The sequence below is a fragment of the Plodia interpunctella genome, chromosome 21 (assembly GCF_027563975.2).
Source record: "Plodia interpunctella isolate USDA-ARS_2022_Savannah chromosome 21, ilPloInte3.2, whole genome shotgun sequence".
Taxonomy (NCBI): domain Eukaryota; kingdom Metazoa; phylum Arthropoda; class Insecta; order Lepidoptera; family Pyralidae; genus Plodia; species Plodia interpunctella.
This window is the reverse complement of record NC_071314.1, coordinates 4,905,686-4,927,211: the sequence shown is the minus strand read 5'-3', so window position 1 is coordinate 4,927,211 and position 21,526 is coordinate 4,905,686. Positions and strand designations below refer to the sequence as shown.

General features: G+C 34.8%; 4 protein-coding genes across 5 annotated transcripts; all 4 read left to right on the top strand.

The window, feature by feature from the left end:
• Window positions 1–21: 21 nt before the first annotated feature.
• On the top strand, window positions 22–2,139 carry LOC128679394 (uncharacterized). The gene is made up of 3 exons (XM_053761596.2): window positions 22–295; window positions 938–1,109; window positions 1,884–2,139. The coding sequence occupies exons 1-3, from the start codon at window positions 65–67 to the stop codon at window positions 2,123–2,125; spliced, it is 645 nt and encodes a 214-aa protein (XP_053617571.1). The 5' UTR covers window positions 22–64; the 3' UTR covers window positions 2,126–2,139.
• Window positions 2,140–2,248: 109 nt separating this feature from the next.
• Window positions 2,249–4,786, top strand: LOC128679392 (uncharacterized). Its single transcript, XM_053761592.1, has 4 exons — window positions 2,249–3,099; window positions 3,423–3,600; window positions 3,927–4,054; window positions 4,235–4,786. Exons 1-4 carry the CDS (start codon window positions 2,788–2,790, stop codon window positions 4,397–4,399), a joined length of 783 nt encoding a protein of 260 aa, XP_053617567.1. The 5' UTR covers window positions 2,249–2,787; the 3' UTR covers window positions 4,400–4,786.
• Window positions 4,787–6,095: 1,309 nt separating this feature from the next.
• LOC128679390 (uncharacterized) lies at window positions 6,096–8,357 on the top strand. Its single transcript, XM_053761590.2, has 3 exons — window positions 6,096–6,785; window positions 7,415–7,583; window positions 7,991–8,357. Exons 1-3 carry the CDS (start codon window positions 6,108–6,110, stop codon window positions 8,311–8,313), a joined length of 1,170 nt encoding a protein of 389 aa, XP_053617565.1. The 5' UTR covers window positions 6,096–6,107; the 3' UTR covers window positions 8,314–8,357.
• An 849-nt stretch (window positions 8,358–9,206) lies between these two features.
• Window positions 9,207–12,377, top strand: LOC128679391 (uncharacterized). Of its 2 annotated transcripts, none has more exons than XM_064436665.1 (6): window positions 9,207–9,305; window positions 9,471–9,672; window positions 10,137–10,239; window positions 10,694–10,859; window positions 11,187–11,275; window positions 11,521–12,377. In XM_064436665.1, the coding sequence occupies exons 2-6, from the start codon at window positions 9,533–9,535 to the stop codon at window positions 11,959–11,961; spliced, it is 939 nt and encodes a 312-aa protein (XP_064292735.1). In that variant the 5' UTR covers window positions 9,207–9,305; window positions 9,471–9,532; the 3' UTR covers window positions 11,962–12,377. The 2 variants fall into 2 exon arrangements, with proteins under 2 accessions (XP_064292735.1, XP_053617566.1); XM_053761591.1 differs by having other exon boundaries at window positions 9,213–9,305; window positions 9,475–9,672.
• Window positions 12,378–21,526: the final 9,149 nt, after the last annotated feature.

Sequence of the window (21,526 nt, the reverse complement as noted above, 5' to 3'; positions counted from 1 at the left end):
TAAACATTTATTTCAATAGTCCTTTATAATTGCTGTGAGCGCAACGTGGTGATCTAGTTCCAATATGGTTCTGTTTGATTACGTATTTCTTTTAATATTCGTGGTAAAACTAAACGAATGTTTGATACCGTTGAATGGTGCGAAGAGAAATGAAACGATGTGCGAACGAATGGTTAGAAAGTCGTATTTCGACATGGATTTGGTCGTGGGTGATCCCTGGCGTATCCTGTACACGTGGAACATGTCTTTAAATGAGAAGTGTGTCGACATAACATTTGCTAACGCTACTAATAAGGTATTTATTTGTTTTTTATAACAAAAACGAACTATTTTCCGGGGTCCTATAAGTAAATGGGTCTACGGAATTTTTTTTTACCATCGCCCCATATTTGGAACATCCAATGGAACTATGGAAAAGGAGGGCAACTTTATGGCACAAAATAAAAAAGTGTATAGACTCCAAATAGTGATGAGCCGTCGACGAAATTTTAGGGTTTAAACGCCGCAAAACACAAGGCTATCAGGGCTTTAATAAACATACTTTAAAATTATTGTTATGAAGATTTTGCTGTTATTTTATAGTCTGACGTTTGCCTGAGCTCAACCCTCCTAGGAAATACTATTGTTGCTTATCATCTGCAAAACCCTGAGTCCTTTAGTTTAGTGTTCATGGTGGGTGACAGTCGTGGTCATTACGTGAATTTAAACACACACAACGACATTCATGGCATTGATGCAGAGGTTTGCCATGGTATTCTCCATTTCTCACACTAGTTAATACATCATAAAACTAGAGTGTAGATTTCTTCACTATATATTCCAATAGTCAAATTGGTATAAGAACTCACGTATAGGATTCGAACCTGGGAACTTTCGTTTCACAGGCGGATGTAGGTATTAACTATTGGACCACAACCGCTATTGGGCTACTTTATAGGTTATAAATGAAGTCTGGAATGATATGTATGAGTACTTAGAAGAGCAGCCACTATGGGCCGGGGCCACACTGCACATGACCATGGGCCCGACCCGTTATGAGCTCCTGATGTTCGCCCAGCCCGGGTCAGCCGGGGCTTTCACCGCTGTTCCCAATATCGTCAAAAAGGCTAGTAAGTATTTGACAAAAAGTCTCATAGTTTAAAATGGATATTAATTTATTTTATGCATTATCTACTGATCAACCACAAGACCGAATAGATTTAGTATTGTGATGTGATAAAGTGCATCTAATACGTAGAAAACTTACTTACCTAATATAAATTAATAACACAAATAAATAAACCGAGAAGTACATAAAATACAGAATCATAATTAGGTACATAAACTTACTGATAATACAATTACATATATTGAAGATCTCTTGTGTAGACTTACGGCAATGGGTCATAAGCTGGCCACAAATATCTATTTTTCTTACTCTCTTTGTCATATAAGCGCTTTCCCGGCTTTCCCTTATGCCATAGAGCTTTAAAGCCAAAGAGTTCACCATTCTACTTTTATTTCGCATTATCTTCAGCATCCTTAGCTATCAGACCCTTCGCACACATATCAACCTTGACGATTTCAAGCCATCACTTGGCTTTGCTCTTCTCAAGGCGGGAGCGGCATCTCCAGATATTTGTTCCCTAATTCATTGGTTTATGCAAGACGTGGCCGTCCTATTATGTCTGCACAGGCGGTACTCTTATATCATGGACAAATCTTTCTTACAATACAATATTACACGTAAAGCCGAACATAAAAACAGTAACAAATTTGAAAATAAAATTACCTAAAAAGGTTGCCTGGGAAAAATTGCATACACCATGCAATTTTTCTTAATCAATCAATCTTAGGCAATCTTTATTAATATTTGATGTTTTAACATTTTTTTTTTACTTTAGGCATGGCTCCACCGAGACATTCCGTACCACTTTTGACGTTTTACCTCACACTGGTCGATAAAGGTCGATTCTTGATCATGATCGATTGCCGCATCGGAGTTGGTTCGCTATCAGAACGGTCGAAATCCTTCGAATCTTCGAAAAAAGATGTGATGGCGTTGGTAGCGGAACTGGACTTGGGGACAGGACACCCGGCGTGCACTGAACAGGAAAAAGAGTTTTTGCAGGACCATCTAGATTAAATAATTCTGTTTAATATTGACTTTTATTGTGACTCCTAAGTTTTTAAAACAAAGATTAAGGATCTAAATTACTAAAACGAGCACAAATCGCCGATACTGTATGTAGTCATATATTTTTAACATTTACCAATTAGAACACAATATTGTTAAATAGTTAAATACACAAAAATCTCTTGGCGCACCCAGCGCACTACGCAGGTTCTAGTTCGTTTGGATTGGTAGTAAGTATACAATTAATTTCTCAATATGATAGTCGAATGGTATGTGTACTTGTACATGAGAATATGTAAACAAAAACAACATATTTGATTTTTTGTTTGTTAAACAAAGACAATTTGTAACGTATATATAAATCGACGGACGATATTTTTTTTGCAGTACAAGTGAATTAGCTTCAAGTTAACGTATAAGATAAAGTTGCTTTATTAATGTAGAAAAAAACATTGTACAAAAACATCATAGATTATAATATTAATATTGCCAAAATTATATGAAGCAAACTTTACAATTTTATAATTTTAATTATTACAAAATGAGAAAACTATGAATATACCTAAGCCAACAGACTAATCACTTCACTTCCGTTTTGTCTTATTGAAGCACATAAATATAATCGTTAACATACGTACACTAATTCGTACCACTTAATATATAAATTAAACATGATTGTTTCGTTAGAGAAGACAAAATATGCACTAATTTCTTTAAAGAAGTTGAAAACTGAACATTATATCAAAATGATAGTGTTATTACTATCGATGTTAATCAACCAATCAGTGGCTGTGACAGTACGCCGTGAAGAGCCAGTAGACACGACAAAATCTTTTGACAACTGGACCACGTGTGAGGAATTCTTGGACGGAGCCATCTTTGATGAGAAACGATTGCTGGACGTAGATTGGAAAGTGTTCTATTTCTGGGCTGAGGAATATGATGAAACGTATATTGTCAGGTTTAGACCGCCCACGGAAATGGCAAGTATTTATTTATATTCGTAATATTTTTTTACAAAGAAAATATTTTAGGCTTTTTGTCAGGAAGATATTTTTGCAATCAATCAGCCGAGCCTAGGTGCATCATCAGGTCACGCTTATCATAAATACACTGTTGTAAAAATGAAGTGACGTCGAGGAAGTTTTAACTTTGTAAGATAATAATGTAGGTGAAGTGTTACTTGCAGGACATAATGATAAACAGAACCGATATGAAGACGTAATTCTCAAATAAATCAACAGCAGCGACCGACGGTCATGGCGTCATGGCTTTGTTCCTTTGAAAAATCAACCTTATTTTTCAGGAAATAAACAGATTCAAGGAGGAAATAGATAAGAGAGTTCACAAAGCAAGTCGTCCTACCAACGTCAATTGGAACAACACTGCGTTCTTCGTGGAGTCCACCGTGGACCTGAGCGCTTTCTTCATCAGGACAGAGACTTCGGGAAAATTCCGAGTGATTTCGTCCCTAATTTTCGAACGTAAGAAAAATATTTCAAATTTTCCTCCTCCAGTCTACTCGCCTTCTGTGACTGCCCTGGTATTGCAGTAGTTTCTGGGCAGCTATGATCACTTACCATAAGGTGACCCACAAGACATTTGGCCTTGATGGCATTTTTATGTGTAGCTTTCGTTAGTATGATATAGATTATTTTATAGAACGTAAAAATTGCTAGTTAAAATTTTAGTAAAATATTGTACGCATTAGCATGGAAGTAATTCGTATTTATAATACGCCGAGGTCAAAGTCGAGGTGAACGAAGTCGCGGGCTACAAATAGTGTAAAATAAATTATTTACTTTTACAGATCTGTTACAGCCAGAGGTGATTTTCGCAATGAAGATAGTGGAACCAGGCTACTTGGCTTTCATGAACTGTGAGTTTAAAGTTGGTGCTGCGCTTGCTCCTGTCGAGATAATGCCAAAGGACGACCAGGTCAGATAGAGATAAAATATGTATGTTTGTCTTCTTTTTCTTTCCTTTCCTCTTCCCATCATTTGGGGTTGGCCAAAAGATTCCAAATTCAAAATTTCCCGTGTCAAATCTGACACTTGATCAGATTTTATGATTTCAGAATCAGGTTTCTTGATAAGAAAAAAGACATGTTTTTTTCAGTTAATAGCAGCAGCGAGCTTGTTCAAAATGAGAAATCCACTAGGTTTTCCATACCGTGTGCAGAACAACGTACCGGACATATCAGTAACAGTGGATCCTAACGATATTATGGAGGACGAAGAGGAGACAGAGGTCCAGATGCATGGGGCTCTTTCGCTTGACTAGCTTCACGATTGCACTATGGGTAGGCAACTTGAAGGAGGAAATTGAAAAGATGCAATCCAATGGTGGCCATTGGAGATATTCCTCGAAGCGCATCAGTTTTGGAGCGCCACTAATGAAGCGCATCTTATCTATACCTCATCATAATTAAAATACTTCTACCTGAACGGTTTCTTCATCAGGATCAACACAAAGACTCTACTGAATATAATGATGTGGATGACGAAGACAAGATGGATGTCCAGTGTGTCTGCTTTGCTACAAAGGCAGACCAAATTCGAGGATGAAATATTATTTTTTCTCCTCAATAATGTCTTGACCACATTAGTACATGATTTCTTTAGATAAATATATTGTAATATGCCTATTAGCTAAATGAAATAAAATGAACCCGCAATTTTTTAAAATAGTGATGTCGATATTTTTTCCCTTCAAACGTAACAATGTCACAAAATCGTTTACAATACGGTCCGGTCTTTCAAATATTTTATAGTTAAAAAGTTTATAAGGAACGTCGTCCTTCAGAGCGTTCTTCGTGTAATTCACCATTTGAAGTGCTTTCTTCGTAGGACAGAGACACTGTGAAATTTCCATATAGATTAATCTTATAGGGGAGTGTAATGATGATGTAGAGGACAAAGACATGGAGGTCCTTCACGAATTGACCAAGGGTAGAAACTGTTCCAGGTTTAGTAGTACAATCTTGGGCCAAATTTCTACAGTGACAGTTCTTGTCACATATTCATTTCCGAGAATTTGATACAACTTGATACCTCGAAGAATTCAAAAGGCTTTTGAATAAAAAAGGCTTTTAATAAATGGACAGGACATTCCATAAAGGTTCAGTTTTTACCTTTTGAAAATCCTAATAACAATGTTTGAAACCCATTGAATTGAGTCAAACGATATCAGCTGAAAATGAGGCGAATCAGTGGAAAAATATTGAACTGTTGTTGTTTAGGTCATATGTCGTGTATGCGGAAACTTCTTTTAATCAGACGTAATCAACGCTTTTTACAAGCTAATTTTACCTTTATCTTTATAATCGTGTTGTATATAGGTGATTACTTTATGGGATGAAAATATGGGATGGGATACTCCCTTGGTTTGGTGATGGCTGCGGCTTAATGCTTAATAATACGTACTTATATTATAAATGCGAAAGTCTGTCTGTCTATCTGTCTGTCTGTCCGCTACTGAAGCGCTGGACCAATTTTGATGAAATTTGCTATGCATAGACCCTAGTTTAAAAGTAGGCATCTTTTTTCTCAAAACTCATCTCCCAAATGACTTTAATGAGGGATTAAAGTTTGTATGAAATTCATGTCTGCTCCGCTTTAGGTTTTGCCCGCGGCTTCACCTGCGTTTATTACGCGCGCCAATAAAATATTTTTGTCAATATCTCGGGTTTTAACGTCCGTATCGCGATAAATCCTATACCAGATTTTAAATTAGACCATCTGTATCATACAAATATGAAACGCATCATATTCCGTCCAGTAGCTTTTGCGTGATGCGTGAACAAACATACAAATGCAGAAGCCTCCCATAAAGACACCCCCATAATTATTTTTCTGGAATATCTCCTATGTGCAGACATAGCCCACTTACAGTTTTGTAGATTATATGTAAAAAGGTTTTTGAACACTGCCTTCAAACATTGTGTGATTATTTAACCAACAAAACTCAACTCCCCGTATCTTTCATCGTCATGAAGACAGTTGCATTATTTTTTCTATTGCATTTCACTAATGGAGAACGTGCGGAATCCATGGAGAATAATGGTCCTTCACCTAATGTCCAATATGTTTATCCAAACCCTGCATTTTATATGAACTATGTCAACCCATCTTCAGGCCTTAAGGAACCAATAGATTTCCTCGAGATGGCAATGGTATACCCACAGACAGAGGAAGAGAAAAGATACTATCTGAAAACCGCACCTCTAAGTGATATACAATTCATGAGGAGGCCTACAGATCTACCTGATTTGATTTATCCAGGAGACAGAATCATGGAAAATAAAACTTATGTAGATTTCTTTAAATTTGAAGATTTACAATCCAGGAACCTTGAGATCGACAAGCCAAAAGTTCCTAAAAAAGAACCGCATAGAAGTGAAGCACCAGTGAATTTAGGTTTTCTTAGTAAATATGACAAAAAATCGCTTAATCCAGTGAATTTGACACTAAATGATAAAACGGCACGTAATTTTGCTTTCGAGCATACTAATGTAAAAATTGCATGGACAACGTGCGAAGAATTTAAAAAGAATTCTGTATTTCATCCTAAAGACTTGCTTGACATTGATTGGATACCGTTTTATATGTGGACTGCTCATGACGAAAGAATAGCAGTTGTTCACAAGTTCAGAGTTCCAACTGTAAAAGTAAGTACGTTTATAAGCTGTTTTATTTCGGATTTATGGATTATGTATATGATTTTATTCTTCTTGTATTTTGCACTTTACTAGAATATGACGTGAAAAAGTGTTTTTGTAGGTCTCTAATTTTTGAATTTGATTTTGATTTTGCACTAAATATCATTGAAACGAATCTAGTAATTTTGAATCAACAGTTACAAGCAACAATGATGATAAATTTTGCATTGATTCAGTTTAAGAAAAAAATGTTCTGGAATTTCTGTCATTTTAAAGACCTGGCACTCCGCACATGAGATAGGTCAATTCCCCATGTATTTATTCTTTCGGGCACAGATTACATAATACCCCAGTATTTCGGGTGTCATTTCAGTTCATTTTTCTTCCTCTATCTCTTTATTTTTTAAAGGATACACAGGCACGACGCATCTATATGGTTCCCTCTTTTTGCCATTTGTCGGAACCAATGTTCCATATTGTTTCTTTTGTGGTATGCAACCTGAAAACGTACGAAGTAACACTAATGGCCCTAGGTTACTTTCTTCACATACCAAAGCTGCGGAAGCAACTGGCAATGTGCTCAGATGAGAGTGACCATAGCCACTCTCATTTTAGACGGGATAATATACTTTTTCCAGGCCGTTCAGGCGTACAAAAAAGACTATGGTCCATATTTATCAGAAAAAGTGGATTGGAATCAGCCAAAACTGATGCTGGAGGAAGTTACGCCGATGCTTCTGATAGCAGTGGACCAGACAGGCCTGTTCCATGGCATAAAACATCAGATGACTTCTGATTACTTGAAGAGTAAGATATTTTTATGTTATGATAGTTAACCCCAAATAAACAACAACTAAAAGGTAAATAACCAAAAGGTATGTGAGTGAAAAATCCATTTGCGGGGGAATTTCGGGAAATCTTTTCTTATTGCTCTTGCACTCCTCATCTTGAGCTGCATGTGACCAGTTTTCGTTCGTCGTAAAATTGATTATGATAAAATATTACGTGGAAATTTTAAGATTATGGAAAACCTTTTTATAGTTTATCCATAATAAGTAGTTATTATATATTATTTATAGTACCACGCAATACTTTTTTCCCTTTCAGTAGAAATAGTTTGGTTGAAAGAAAGAATTATCATATTTATTTACACAACACACCAGTATACACTCTATAACTTGTATTCACATATAAATAAAGTATATAATTCGCAGCTCATCCCAAAGCAAAGTATCCAGTGATAACATTGCGCATGAAAATTCTGGATCCATACTTAGCCTTGATGTACTGCGGCGATTTTTACGCTCAGATATTGGCAATCAACGGACAGGTGCCAGAGACGGACGAACTTAAGACAGAAGAAGCAAAAGTGCTCAACTTTAATGGAACAGGTTCACCAGTTTCTTTGGTATCGGCAAGAGAAGAAAACATTCGTAAAATAGCCGAGTGGAAGTTGCTCGAGAAGCAAAGAGAGGAAGAAAGTAAGTTTGTAAATGATTATGAAGCCCCAAGAGACAAATTTTTGGATAGGTGGTGAATAAAATTTGATTATGCTAACGTTATCAGCGTCAATAAAGAAGTCAACAACCCAAAGCGTCTCATTACATAAAACATAGTCGCTCCCCGCTGTCTATCTGTCCCTATGTGTGCTTAGATCTTTAAAACTACGCAACACATTTGGAGCAGGTTTTTTAAATAGATTGTGTGATTCCTGAGAAAGGAGTAGTTATATATATATATGAGTATATTGTTTAGGTTTACCCGTGCTAGGCTGGGACGGGCCGGTAGTTAAATAAGCGTTTTGTTAACATTGTCAAAATTCCTTTATAATTGCGGTCTGCGTAAATAATAAATTTTTACATTAAAAAATAGAGTCAGCCTCAAAATAAACTCGAGATTAAGAAAACAAATTAAAAGTAATTAAAAATAACAAACTACTCAAAATAAAGGATAACAGTACTGAGGTAAAAATTAGGACCGAATTATTAGTTTACTACAACTACTATAAACAAGAAATCCATACTAATATTATAAATGTGAAAGTCTGTCTGTCTGTTCTGCTTTCACGGCTAAATCGCTAGACTGATTTTGATGAAATTTTGTATACATATAGACCTCTGTTCAAACATAGCTACTTTTTTTCAAATATCAACCCAAAATTACTATACTCGGGGGGTGAAAGTTTATATCAAAATCGTGTCTGTTCTGATTTCGCAGATTAGCTGCGGACAAAAGCTATAGTTTGGAAAAATTACTCCGAAAATGTACTGAATAGTGTAGAAATGTTTGAAATTACGCCTCAATGTAGACAATGAAGATGCCACATTCGTGAGACAAATTGTTTTGAAAAACATTGTTTGAAAACTTCCTTGACAGAGTTCTGATGGGAATCAGACGAGAGTCTTTAGTGCTACAAAGAGAACTGGATTGATATTTGACATAATTGAATCTACAACAGTACTGTTTTAGTACTCTAGTCTTTTAGGGTTCATAATTCGTATATATTTACTTAAAATAAATATACTAGAGGTGCTTATCCGACTTAATAAATGTATTATCCAGTTTATTTGCTGTATTACGTATAACACATACCTACCTACATGTTCCCATGTTAATTTTTGAATGTAATTTATACTTTACATAATCCTTCCTGCCATACAATAATTTATACATAATACTTATATCTAAAATTAGCTAGGTCGGATCAATCAAGCGAAACTTAAAGCGACTACTAAATTCTGAAAGTTGATAGCACGATGAAGGGAATGACGATTTTAATTCTGGCAACATATTTGTTGATAAAGTCGACGGTACTCGCTAAAGTGAGAAGGAAATCGGGACCACTTGCGAAAGACAAGGATATCCAGACCTGTGAAGAAATTGCTGCAACTGCTAGGTAAGAAAAATCCTATTAGTATTAAAAATGCAAAAGGTTGTGGGGATGTATGTGTTTGTATGTTTGTTACTCTTTCACGCAAAATTTACTGGATCAATTGTTATGAAATTTGGTACACGGGTAGAATATAACCTGGAATAATACATAGGTTACTTTCTATCCCGAAATTCCCACGGCAGCGCCGGGGCGCAGCTAGTTTACTATATAATCAATGAGCCGCGATGCCGCCTGTCTGAGTCCTTGAGAATGCTATTGTTGCCTATCAGCTATGTGTTCCTTAGTCGCCTTGTATGACGTCCACGGGAGGATATTGAGTGGTCCTATCCAAGGGCGGAACCACTCGCGCTAGTCTCGTCTGAATGAAAATCTGCCCGACCGAAATTCTTAATTTTCATCATGTGGATCTTTGCAGATAACTTTTTAAGTAAGTATTTTTTGAAGAAATTTCATTCTTTATGTTACAGGTTCAATCCATATTCGGTCTTGGATGACGTATGGGTGGTATTCTACTATTGGGGACCAATTATGCCATTGAGGACTTATAAATTTGGCGTGCCATCAAAACGCGTAAGTATTATTAATTCATCCAGTTTTCTTGACAAATTTCAATTAAGTTTACCAGTGTAAACTTCGAAACCTTAAAAATTACTTATTTTCCAGTGAAAATAAGTAATTTTTAAGGTTTCGAAGGATTTATACTTAAGTATGCATTAGATACATATATACATTAGACCATACAAGTGAATACATAAATAACCTAATGTTGACTTTTATGAATAAAAAAATAGCCTATGTTTGAAATTACATGTCAAAATCGGTCAAGCTGTTTAGCCGTGAAAGCGGAATAGAAAGACAGACAGTCTTTCGCATTTATAATATTAATGTGGATTACTGATTATAAAAAAAAACTACTGAACGGATTTCAATGAGTTTTAGTATTTATGTATTGATATGAATAAATAGTCCCTTCGTTCAGTTCGTCCAGATCATTATTGATTTTTGCTATGATTGACTGTTTCAGAACAAAGAGGTCCTCCAAAAATATCTAAACGATTCGCGAGTGACGTACCCGATCAACTGGACAAGCCCAATGTTCGTCATGACGGAGAAGTACACCAACCGTTCAGTCCTGCTAGTGCAGATGGGTGACCGCGGGGAGTTCTTTAGTTACAATATAATAACTAAATGTAAGTCTGGCATTTTAATATTAGATAATAGGTACTTTTCATGTCGAATGCGAAAGAAAAAAACTCAGGACACATTGTATAAAATGTCGACATCTTTATTATATTGGGTGATTAAAAGACCATATTCACATGGAAAGCTTTATATATGCATAAATCGCACAGTTAGCCGCTAAGTTCGTAAGTTTAACTTCAAGACTTGTGTTGTGTTCAACGATACTATATTTTATAACACATATAAGTATAGATAAATGTCTAAGACGCAATCTAAAAAGATCATTTTCCATCTTTCAGATTTTCGGATTTATAATCATATTTTTATGATTTCAGGGATAAAAAATGAAAGGTTGATACATCCGGAAGATCTCAATTTCAAGCAAATCGACAACGGAAAATATCTTGCTTATATAAAATGTCTGGTAAGTAAAAATAATATGTATTACTTAAAATACCTATAGAAAATTTGACGCCTAATTTTTATTATTTAAAGACAAAGCATACTTTATGTTAAATTATGTTTTGTGACTGTTACTTCATTGACAAAACGAGACAAAACATATTTTAACTTAATGTGCGCTTTATCTTTTGTATGAATAACAGGCTTAGTCAATAAAGTAAAAAAGGCAATTTATCTACACAACATTAAATTCCAAAACTAAAACAGGGAAACGAAACGTACATGATGAGTAGACCTCGTGACGTCCCGAAAAAGCTTGTAATACAAGACGTGGCAGCCAAGATGGGATACCGAGGTAAATTCGGAAAGTCCTACCTCTACCAGGGTCACCGGTGGGCGCCCATTCCGGAGGACGACGACTTCGATACAGAAATGTTCTACCAATACAAGTACAGTGACCAGAGGCCTTACCATCGGCACGATATGCGACAGCTCCTTTCCTCGACCCTCGATGAAACACACGTCAAAGATGATTACAGTGCTGACGACCCACGTCTGATCAACGATCGAGGTGATGGGCCCTATGGAGATCAGCTCCACGTGCGAAGACATGCTAGCTATAAAGGTGGATTAAACCTACAAGACGACACGCGACACGCCGATATACGAGTCGAATCAAAAGACGTTAGTGAGCTGTTGAGTGAATGACTGAATAATGTTGTATAAACTAAAGACAGGCTGTCCATGGAGTACACTACTTTTGTGCTATTATTAGCTTATTGCCAGGTAGATATACCGCGTATTCGATTGACGATAATCCATAGTTAGTACATAATAATGGTAAAATAATTGCTAGTAATAACGACTCTTTGTACTTACCGACTTTTTTATTTATATAGTGATTGCAATGATTGTATTATCAGAAAAAAATAATGCGCTTACATCTGCGTAGGTATTTTATAAAACGCCGTAGAGAAATATGAGGAAATAGAAGTAATAAACAGTAAAGTAAAATGTACCTTTATTAGACATAACTTGTCCAAAAGCATAATATAATAAGCACACATATGTAATAATTCCTATGGGTTTATAGTGGGAATTGAATAATAATAAAACTAATGAGATGTCTGTAGTTTTACATTCAACATTTTTTATAATTTCCTGAAGCACTTAGATAGAGAAAGACTTTTGGCGTCAATGACTAGACGAGCACATGAAGATAAGTTTTTATGATCTAATTCTAAATTTTGAATAAGCTCTTAGACTAGGTAAAAAACAGCTCGCATAAAGGCTTGTTATGTGAGTGATCAATTATCATAAACTGATGTCATAATGAAATATTCATCTAAACATAACACAATAACAAACAAATAAATAAATAACGCTCTTAAAATTAGGTTTAAATAACAACACTCCAATAAATAACAGTTAGATATTGTAGCAGCAAATATACACGGGAACATCGGTCACAAAGCGGCTCTTTACAAACTAATTATTAACAGAAAAACCACAAAAAACCCCACGAAATTAGTTCCCGATGACAGTCAAAAAATGTATGTATATTTTTTTCTGTGGATATGTAAAAAATGGGCACCGTAGCGCCACGGCCGACGCGCGGCCTCTTTACTCCCAGCGGGACCCTCGACGACTTTCGGCACTAAATTTCCCCTTGGCATATTTATTCCCAAATCGGCTGGTTCGAGATTATTTTCTACTAGATTTTTATGATAATCGTGGCTTCGTAACGACTAATGAATTACGAAGCCGGTCTAACGTGACAATTCGAGGCCATAACGTATGTTTGGTTGACACCTTTTTCTTATTTCGTCGTGTCGTCTTGTTACCGTTGAAGATAAGTATCGCCATGTCGTTTAGTGTGATTGGGTGATGTTATGAAGTATTTGTTGGATCTGGGCGTCGAAATGATCTTCATAGACAATTGGAACTGAAATGAAAAAAAATTGAAACTTTAAATAGTTGAATTTTGAGTTTGAGTTGCCATTGTAGAAAAAACTTTTTCCAGGTATGCTCACTAGATACGATGCGACTTCTGACTTTCTTCATCTGTCCGATAAAATGTTACAAGATAATGATTGTTAGTCTCGAAATTTCTGTAGAAACAGAGTTGTTTAGAGTAATTGTATGTGCGCGTCTACTTCCTTGCATGTCTCGACGAATCTGGACCAATGAGCCTATTCTGTTACCTTAGTGGCTAAAAATCATTAATTGCCTGCCTGCTATTAACTAGCCTGCGGCTACGCCCGAAAAGAAGCCAATATACTAAACTTACCTATGAATAATACCTACATTACATTATTCAACAAGAAAGCAACATATTATAACGAGATTTATTCTAACATGGAATATATGAATCTTTCCGAGCATGTGTCGTATAAAAAAAGATTTAGGGCCTGCTTCACCACTTTCTGATAAAATATTATTGTAATCTGACAAATATAACTAACTGTTAGATAAATCTGCCTAATGTGATTGGCCAGTTATCTGATACTTGTGAAACAAAAATTTTAACACAGTCTGTTCTCTTTGTTATCAGATATTTTATTAGCAAGCGGTGAAACAGAAGCCTAAAAAGAGAGAACGTATATGGACGCAACGACGTGCGTCTTGTTTTATGTTTCATGGTAACCCCTAGGCCCTTAGAAGCGTGGAAAATCATTAAAAAAATCATTATAACCCGTGTATAGTGCAGTCCAAGAGACGGATGCGAGATTGAGGTCAAGTGACAGTGAGCTGCCATCAATCACGTCGCTCGTCGATGCTCGTGATGGATGGACGGCCTGGACGATAATTATCCATAATAATATCCAGTTAAAATGGAGCAGGCCTTAAAAAATCCTAGCTTAAATTTATACGTATCTATACTTTCACGATAAAGTTAAAAAGAAAAATTATTTGTATATTTTGTATTTTCATTTGTGTTTGTTTTAAACTCTAAGACAACTGGGCCAATTTTGACAAAAATTTGATACATTAAATAGTCTGTCAGAATATGTGTAACTCGCTTATTTCGCTTTCACAAAATCTAATTCCAACTTTCACAATTATTTTCGAATGTTCACTAAATCCCAAGCATAATTTCATAGAATTTCAAGAAGTGGGTCCTCAGACCACATAATATTTTTGATTATTTGTAAAAAAAATATTCATTTAATTCAGTAATACAAATTAAATTTTCTATTAGTAATGTATTTATACCGAACTGAAAGTGGCAAATACAACAAAAAGATTAATACAATTAAAAAGCATTCTTAAAATAATTAAGAAAAAAAAAAGATATTTTGCTAAAGAGATAAAAGGAGAAATATTTATTTCCCATTATTATGTGTTCCTGAAGGGGGGTATGTATCGTAAAAGTCATGTCAGATGCCTTTAGGCGACTTGAATAAAATCAAATACCAGTGTCAGCGATTAACACACTCGAAATGAAGAAGTGCAGAAAAAATTGCAGCCCCGAGAAAACAGGTTGATTCTGCTCGGTTGTTCGTTTAAATAAGAATGGCGGTTTTGTAAAACGCCACTAAACGTCAAAACGCACTCGGTTTTCTGAAAGGATTCACATGAGAAAAAAGACAATAAATTAGACAATTTATTCCTCCAGTTACGACATCATAATATAGTCAAGCAGTGCCAGGGCATAAAGTAGAGTACAGAGACAAAGTCTCGTACGCAAAGTGTGTGGAAAATCTATAATTTACAACGTCAATTGACAATTACATGGAAAGAGAAATCACTAAATTACTTACTGTATTTCTGAAGCCAGGAGTAGACAATTGGCTACTTGACTGGGTATAAAATACAATGAATATAAGTATTTAAATGACTAAACACAATAATTAAATGTAATTTAAATTGATCAGTTTTATTTACGAGATTTACTATTTTACCGTTTCATTAAAGTATATTAGAAATGCTTTTTGACTCCTAAATCCGTAACGTCACAACACATTACTGTCATACAAGCTCCATATTTTTTTTTTTGTTTTTGACATTAGAAAATCTGATCTGATAAGTTGGAAAGTAGCCAATTAACTTTATCTAGTTCCGAGTTCAAATGTGTGATTCTGTACTACAATATATATATAGAATCTTCTTATTTTTCGTGTGTCCAAGTGAGAATAAGCCAAAATTAGAAAGAGAGCGAAACATTATTCAAGAATAAGTAAACACATACGTATGCCAAACATTTTAAATAATTTATTGTACATTTGGATGATACCCAGCTTTTAGATACTAATCTCTGTACACACGATATTTTACATTGGGCCTTTAGAAGACGCCGACCATTCCGTCGTAACATAGAGACGACATTTAACGTCGTTGTAAACTTAACTAAATACCCCATTTTGAAAGTTAAACCGCTATTATGGTCCCGCTTGTCTTGTAGACATTTTTGAACATAGTACCCATAGTAAATTTAGTAGGAATATTCGCCTGAAACCTTGCATGAAATATAGTAAAAAAAAATCTTTGCGAATTTTATTTTATTAACTACTTTTAAGTTTTCGCGTTGCATAATTATATATTAAACGAAAAGGTATGTGCGCGGTTAAACCTTTCGTTTAACATAAAATTTTAATTTATAATTTCCTGTCATACGCTATGGTTGCCTATCCGATGGCTTTGTGCCACGCCTCATTGTCGCGCTCCGTCATTCGAACGTCCGTCGATAGACAACGCAGAAATTGTATGAAGTTTCGGTGTATGTCAACACACGTCATTGTCAAACCTGTAGATAACAACAGGGCACGACGGACCTACCACGTGGTGCGACGTTGAGATCCTTCACTAGTGACCCGTCCCGGCTTTGCTCGAGTAAAAACATAATAAATTATACAACTAAATCTTCATCAGGAATTACTATTTATTGGTGAAAACCGCATGAAAATCCGTTCAATAGTTTTTAAGTTTTTGAGCGAACAGACAGACAGACCCAATTGAGAACTTTATTTCATTATACCTATGTAAGGATAAGGTCAAATGGAGCGCGAGGTGAAGCTAGTCACACATAAACAGATTGTATTCATAAATTTTCTATTGTAATACTAATCGTTTAACGCCCTAAGGAATAATGGCATTTAATATTTATGCGCCTAACAGAGACCTATTACGAAAATTGCTTAAATAAACTTCCCTCAAAGAACCATTGTTTTAAGTTAATCTTTGTATAAACTTCTTTAATTTTATAATTTATTTCATAATGTTTTATAGACAATATAAAACATTATATTCTCTAGTATTATATACTAGCTATTGCCCGCGGCTTCTCCCGCGATTGGGACTACCTCCGCTCATATCTTATTATTGTCAATATTTCGGGTTTCAAGCCACGTATCCCGATAAAACCTATACCAGAGCTAAGTTGGACCATCCGCTATACAACTGTAAAAACGGCATCAAATGTCATCCAGTAGTTTTAGCGTGATGCGCGAACAAACAAATTCTAAAAACAATTTAGTCCCCCCAGTCCCTCGATAATTATTTTTCTTTAATATTTTCTATGCTAGAGGAGGCTTTTGCCCAGCAGTGGGACATGTTATAGCTAATTTTAAAAAATCTTCTATGTAAAGACATAGCCTACTTACAGTTTTATTAAATGTAAAGATATATAGTTTTATGTCTCTATATTTATTTATAAATTATAATATTTATAATTTATAATTTATAAATTAGATCGCAGCTCCATTGCTCCTTTGTTTCTACATCCGTCGCCGGCTAACGCAGAAATTATATGGAGATTCGACGTACGACAACGCATGTTCAAAACAACCGAGCACAACGGAGCCGCAATGTGCTTACGTCGACGTAACGTAGCAATAGGGTTTGGCACTTACTTTAAGTCGTTAGATGAGTAACGTGTTATAATTATAAGTATAACGTGTTATATATTACTAAGTTTATTTAACATTTCCTAAGAAAAAATATAAACATTGTCGACAGTTTAAATATGAAATGCGCATGCACTGTTATAGTATAGCATTTTTAGCATGGCCCATAATTGGCACTGTCACGGGAAAGTTGGGTAACTATAGTGTAACTGAAGACACGCGCCGTAACGCCCAACCGATACATTCGCGATTTCATACACCAAACTAAATCTTATTTATCTATTTTATGCTTATAAAGATCCCTAAATCAATCTTAAATACAATTAAAATGAACCTTAGCGCCATACGAATAGAGTGGGAAATAAGGAGTGGTGCAACAATTAAGACCGTGTCGAAAGATAGGCGCGTGGCGATTTCTGTGGGAAGTTTCTATCGTATTGCAATTTGAATTTGGTTAACTGCCGTTTGATTAGTTTAGTGTATTTTTTTCATAATGTGCGTAGTTACGGTTAATGTTACTGGAAAATTACTAAGTTGCTGTCATTGTTTAATTACCATCGGGTTTCAGTGCTGTCGAAATATTTGAATATTCGCGTTGCGGTGGTGATGTGGTTTCGTAAATAAAATAAATAAATTTAATCTAGACTTAAGTTAAACTTAATAAATTACGAATTTAAAGATATTCTTACATGTAAAATACAAATAACCTACTAGAGCCAATAGCAAAAATGCTGAGATTATGGAAAGAAAATACTTAGGGCTAATTTAAAGTACCTATGTATAGATTAACTGACAAACTTGTAGCTTGCTAAGTCCAAGTTACAGGAGATAGAGTGACTGACATCGATTATTTTAAATGGAAAAAATACAAAGTAATTGATAATAATTTCTGGAAGTTTTAGTTTCAAATTGACATGACACAATAATCTTTGAAGTAAAGATAAATAAGAAGGTCATTCATTAAAATAAAAACTAAATTAATTTAACGTAAAATGTATAAATAAATAAGACAAATTTAAATAATAGGATGACAATGAATGATGACAAGGATAAAAATGACAAAGAATACGTACCCCCTCAAATTCAATCAATTTTAAAATATAATATTTTGTTTTTATCATTTGCGAGCCAAGATAGAAATGTACATACATGTCTAGCTCACACAACATAGCCTATCATTTTATAATAAATGTATTCCTAATTTTCACATTGGGTGTGTAAAGCAATAAATCGCTTATATCTCATAACTTCATCTCTCAGTCAGTATACACGCGTGAAATTTGAATTTTTGCTATTCATTGTGGGTCGTTTTGTTCTAACGCCCATTCGTAGGGGTCCTAGCCCTTTGCATAGGGAGAATGTGGACTGACAAACACAGAACTTTTTGATCTTAAGACTTAAATAGATCTATTTTTTACTATATGCTCACGGGTGTCGGAAAATCAAGTTTGATATCCTTTTAATCCCACTCGTGAAATTAAAAAATATCTTCTTTCGCAACTAGTTACCAAACAGCGGAAGAAACTTCGCTTGCTAGGTAAGTTTAGTTACCAAAGTGGACGTAGGTAACCAATCCGGTAGTTTTTGCGTAAAATAGTAATACTCACAAAGGTTTTGAGAAATTTTAACTTTTTAAATGGAATAAGGCGACAAACTAGCTATCTGGTCACTCGATGGTAAGTGATTACCGCTGCTCAGGAGTAACTGCAATACCAGGGGCATCTCAGGAGCTTTGCCGACATTTCAAGAAGGTATTAATAGTATAGAAAATAGGATACAATAATTGATCATCAGGAATGATATGCGTGCCAATTTTTTGTCAATTTTTTTTTACTAGGGATGCCGACGACCGTGCGAAGTGGAGACGATATAGTAGAAGAGCGGACCCTGGGCTCCTACGCTCACGGCTGAGGAACAACGAATACGCTCAGATGAGAAAGAGAGGATACAATAATCCTCCTTGAATACTCAAATATAGATCAATCAAGATCAATCCTTAGTGAGTGTTAAAAAGGATTTAAGACACGTGTCGATCACGTGTTTAGAATAGTGTATATAATTCTGCCTGGGATTGTTATCCTTTCAACAACATGATACTCCTCTGGTAGATAAAAAAGTCTTCTGGCTTTAAAGGCTGGACTAGACTTTGTAATATAAATTTAATTTAATCGGTGGCTGTTCCTGCTATTTAATTTAACTGCGAATTTCCATATATAAATATTAAGCAAACAATTTGTAAACTTATATTAAAAAAGGTAAAATGTCAGTCAAGTGTGTTTTCGTGTGTGGAAATAATCGTCTGGAGAGTAACGTAGGCTACTTTTTTCCACCAAAAATTATGTTATTTCCACGAAAAATGATAAGAAAATTATTTGATAGGTAGCATTAGTAAACTATCGTCTAATTAATTAAAGCTGCATACATGACTCTCGGGGATAAAAATTACTCTTATGTTATTCCAGTGTGTATATTGTACCCGAGTACCAAATTTCATAACAATCCGTCCAGTAGATTTTAACAACATAGAACAGTAACATACATCCTGACAATTTTACGCATTTATAATATTAGTGGGATATAGTAATATAGTTCACAAAGGTCACTTTTGATATTATGTGTAAATAGCATTAGGTGTAAACCTGTAACAGTAGTTGTAATAAAAAAGAAATATTGAAGAATATATAAATCTTCGTGTAAATTTCATGTAACACGCATGTGTTACGGACGGCCCTTGTAAAACTTCACATATAGAATGTCGTAATGACAGATTGTAAGCTAACAGCGTAGGGGAATAATTTTGATATTTAACGTTGATAAGCCGCGCCTAATGTGAGAAAATCGACACTGTTGTAGCGCTGTTTGTCCATCGTATTATGTTTTCGGCCAGTGTTAATGTCGTTAATTTTAATCTGATTGTAGATTTCTAGTATTTCATAATAAGTAATAATATTTAGCATAATAATGACAAACACTTTAACATTACTTGAGTAATGTAGGTACCATTATATCGATGTCAATAATCATGTTGGAATGTGACAAAATACGTTTTTAAAATGCCAGCATAATTTTATACATTAGTACCGAATTTTAATAGTAGCGTTCCGTAGTAAAACTTAATTAGCAAGTTAGTTTAAAATCTGAAGGGATCCTGACATTCACCAATCGTAGTTATATTTTCATTTTTTTTATATTAAATAATAGTATTATATAACTATAATTGATGATACTAAATACGATTGGTACTTAGTACAATTAAGTGGTTGCAACATTAATTTTGATAATTAATTTACATTTTACATAAATGATCAACAATGTCTGTTTCACACTACTACTTACTACCTTAGATCAACAATACCTGCTGGCAATTAATTGCCTACCTGATAGATATTAACCGCAAACATTCACGGCCATAACAATTATAAAAATAAACATTTTTATTTTTCGCGAAACAATATTTCACGAATGATCCCACAATGGTCATGAACATGTCATCCCATGTCACTCTGGCGGCCAGATATTATAAGTATATTCGTAGATGGGTTTGCGCCTAGTATGTGCCCAGTTTCTTCCCAAACAACCCGGCGCAAACCCATCTTATTGTTGGGTTTGCGCCCGATTTTTTGGGAAAACACTGGGCGTAAATATGTTAGTTTTTTTATTATTTTAGGTTGGAGGTTGAGCAAATGCGATCCAGCAAGGTCATTTTTTATATGTTTTATATTTTTTATTCGTCTGGGGAATAGAAGGGAATTGTTATGATTTGTTATAAAAAAATCGAAATTATTTATGACCCAATGATTTTTTTTGAAACAATATCAACATTAACGTATAAATTTAGACCCTGTGACACGTACGAGTATCTTGTGTAGTTTTCAGAACGATATTCCCTTGACTGCAGCCTTTAGAGGCTTTTTGAAAATTAAACTACAAATTTTCATCAAAACTGTTGATAAAATATGTTCGAATTAGATACATATTTATGAGTCAATAATTAAAAATAAAACCTTTCTTTTGAATGAGAGTTAAAATGAGTATACAAATATAATCAAAACAGTAGTCAAAATCATTCGGAAACTGAACGTTCACACCGATGATAGGCCGATAGATATCAGTAAGCAATTTATTTTTTACAAAATAATCTTTAATAATCCATTAAAAAACCGAGCACAGTTTATAAAAATATTAATACTTATTATGAGTTATAAAAAGTTAACATAAAAAAAAAAACGTTTTGACCGCCATTTTCGCCGCACGTTGCGCGTGCGCCTCCCAGCTCGCTTCCTACAACTTCCTGTTGATGTTTATCGATCAAATTGCTATGTTTTTACCTTGACCCTGTAGATTTGACCCTACGTATATTATTTTAGTTCCAATGAACTCATAGAAAATCTTTTTTTATCACAAAAAAGTAGATGATATACCTGTGG

Excerpts from the sequence above, each read along its gene's own strand:
- LOC128679390 (XM_053761590.2), top strand. The coding sequence starts at position 6,108 with ATGAAGACAGTTGCATTATTTTTTCTATTGCATTTCACTAATGGAGAA. Across the intron at positions 6,786-7,414 it reads TCAGAGTTCCAACTGTAAAA|GCCGTTCAGGCGTACAAAAA; the intron begins GTAAGTACGTTT and ends TACTTTTTCCAG. Across the intron at positions 7,584-7,990 it reads GACTTCTGATTACTTGAAGA|CTCATCCCAAAGCAAAGTAT; the intron begins GTAAGATATTTT and ends TATAATTCGCAG.
- LOC128679391 (XM_064436665.1), top strand. The coding sequence starts at position 9,533 with ATGAAGGGAATGACGATTTTAATTCTGGCAACATATTTGTTGATAAAG. Across the intron at positions 10,240-10,693 it reads TTGGCGTGCCATCAAAACGC|AACAAAGAGGTCCTCCAAAA; the intron begins GTAAGTATTATT and ends TGACTGTTTCAG. Across the intron at positions 11,276-11,520 it reads TTGCTTATATAAAATGTCTG|GGAAACGAAACGTACATGAT; the intron begins GTAAGTAAAAAT and ends AAACTAAAACAG.
- LOC128679394 (XM_053761596.2), top strand. The coding sequence starts at position 65 with ATGGTTCTGTTTGATTACGTATTTCTTTTAATATTCGTGGTAAAACTA. Across the intron at positions 296-937 it reads TTGCTAACGCTACTAATAAG|GTTATAAATGAAGTCTGGAA; the intron begins GTATTTATTTGT and ends GCTACTTTATAG. Across the intron at positions 1,110-1,883 it reads CAATATCGTCAAAAAGGCTA|GCATGGCTCCACCGAGACAT; the intron begins GTAAGTATTTGA and ends TTTTTACTTTAG.
- LOC128679392 (XM_053761592.1), top strand. The coding sequence starts at position 2,788 with ATGATTGTTTCGTTAGAGAAGACAAAATATGCACTAATTTCTTTAAAG. Across the intron at positions 3,100-3,422 it reads TTAGACCGCCCACGGAAATG|GAAATAAACAGATTCAAGGA; the intron begins GCAAGTATTTAT and ends CTTATTTTTCAG. Across the intron at positions 4,055-4,234 it reads TAATGCCAAAGGACGACCAG|TTAATAGCAGCAGCGAGCTT; the intron begins GTCAGATAGAGA and ends TGTTTTTTTCAG.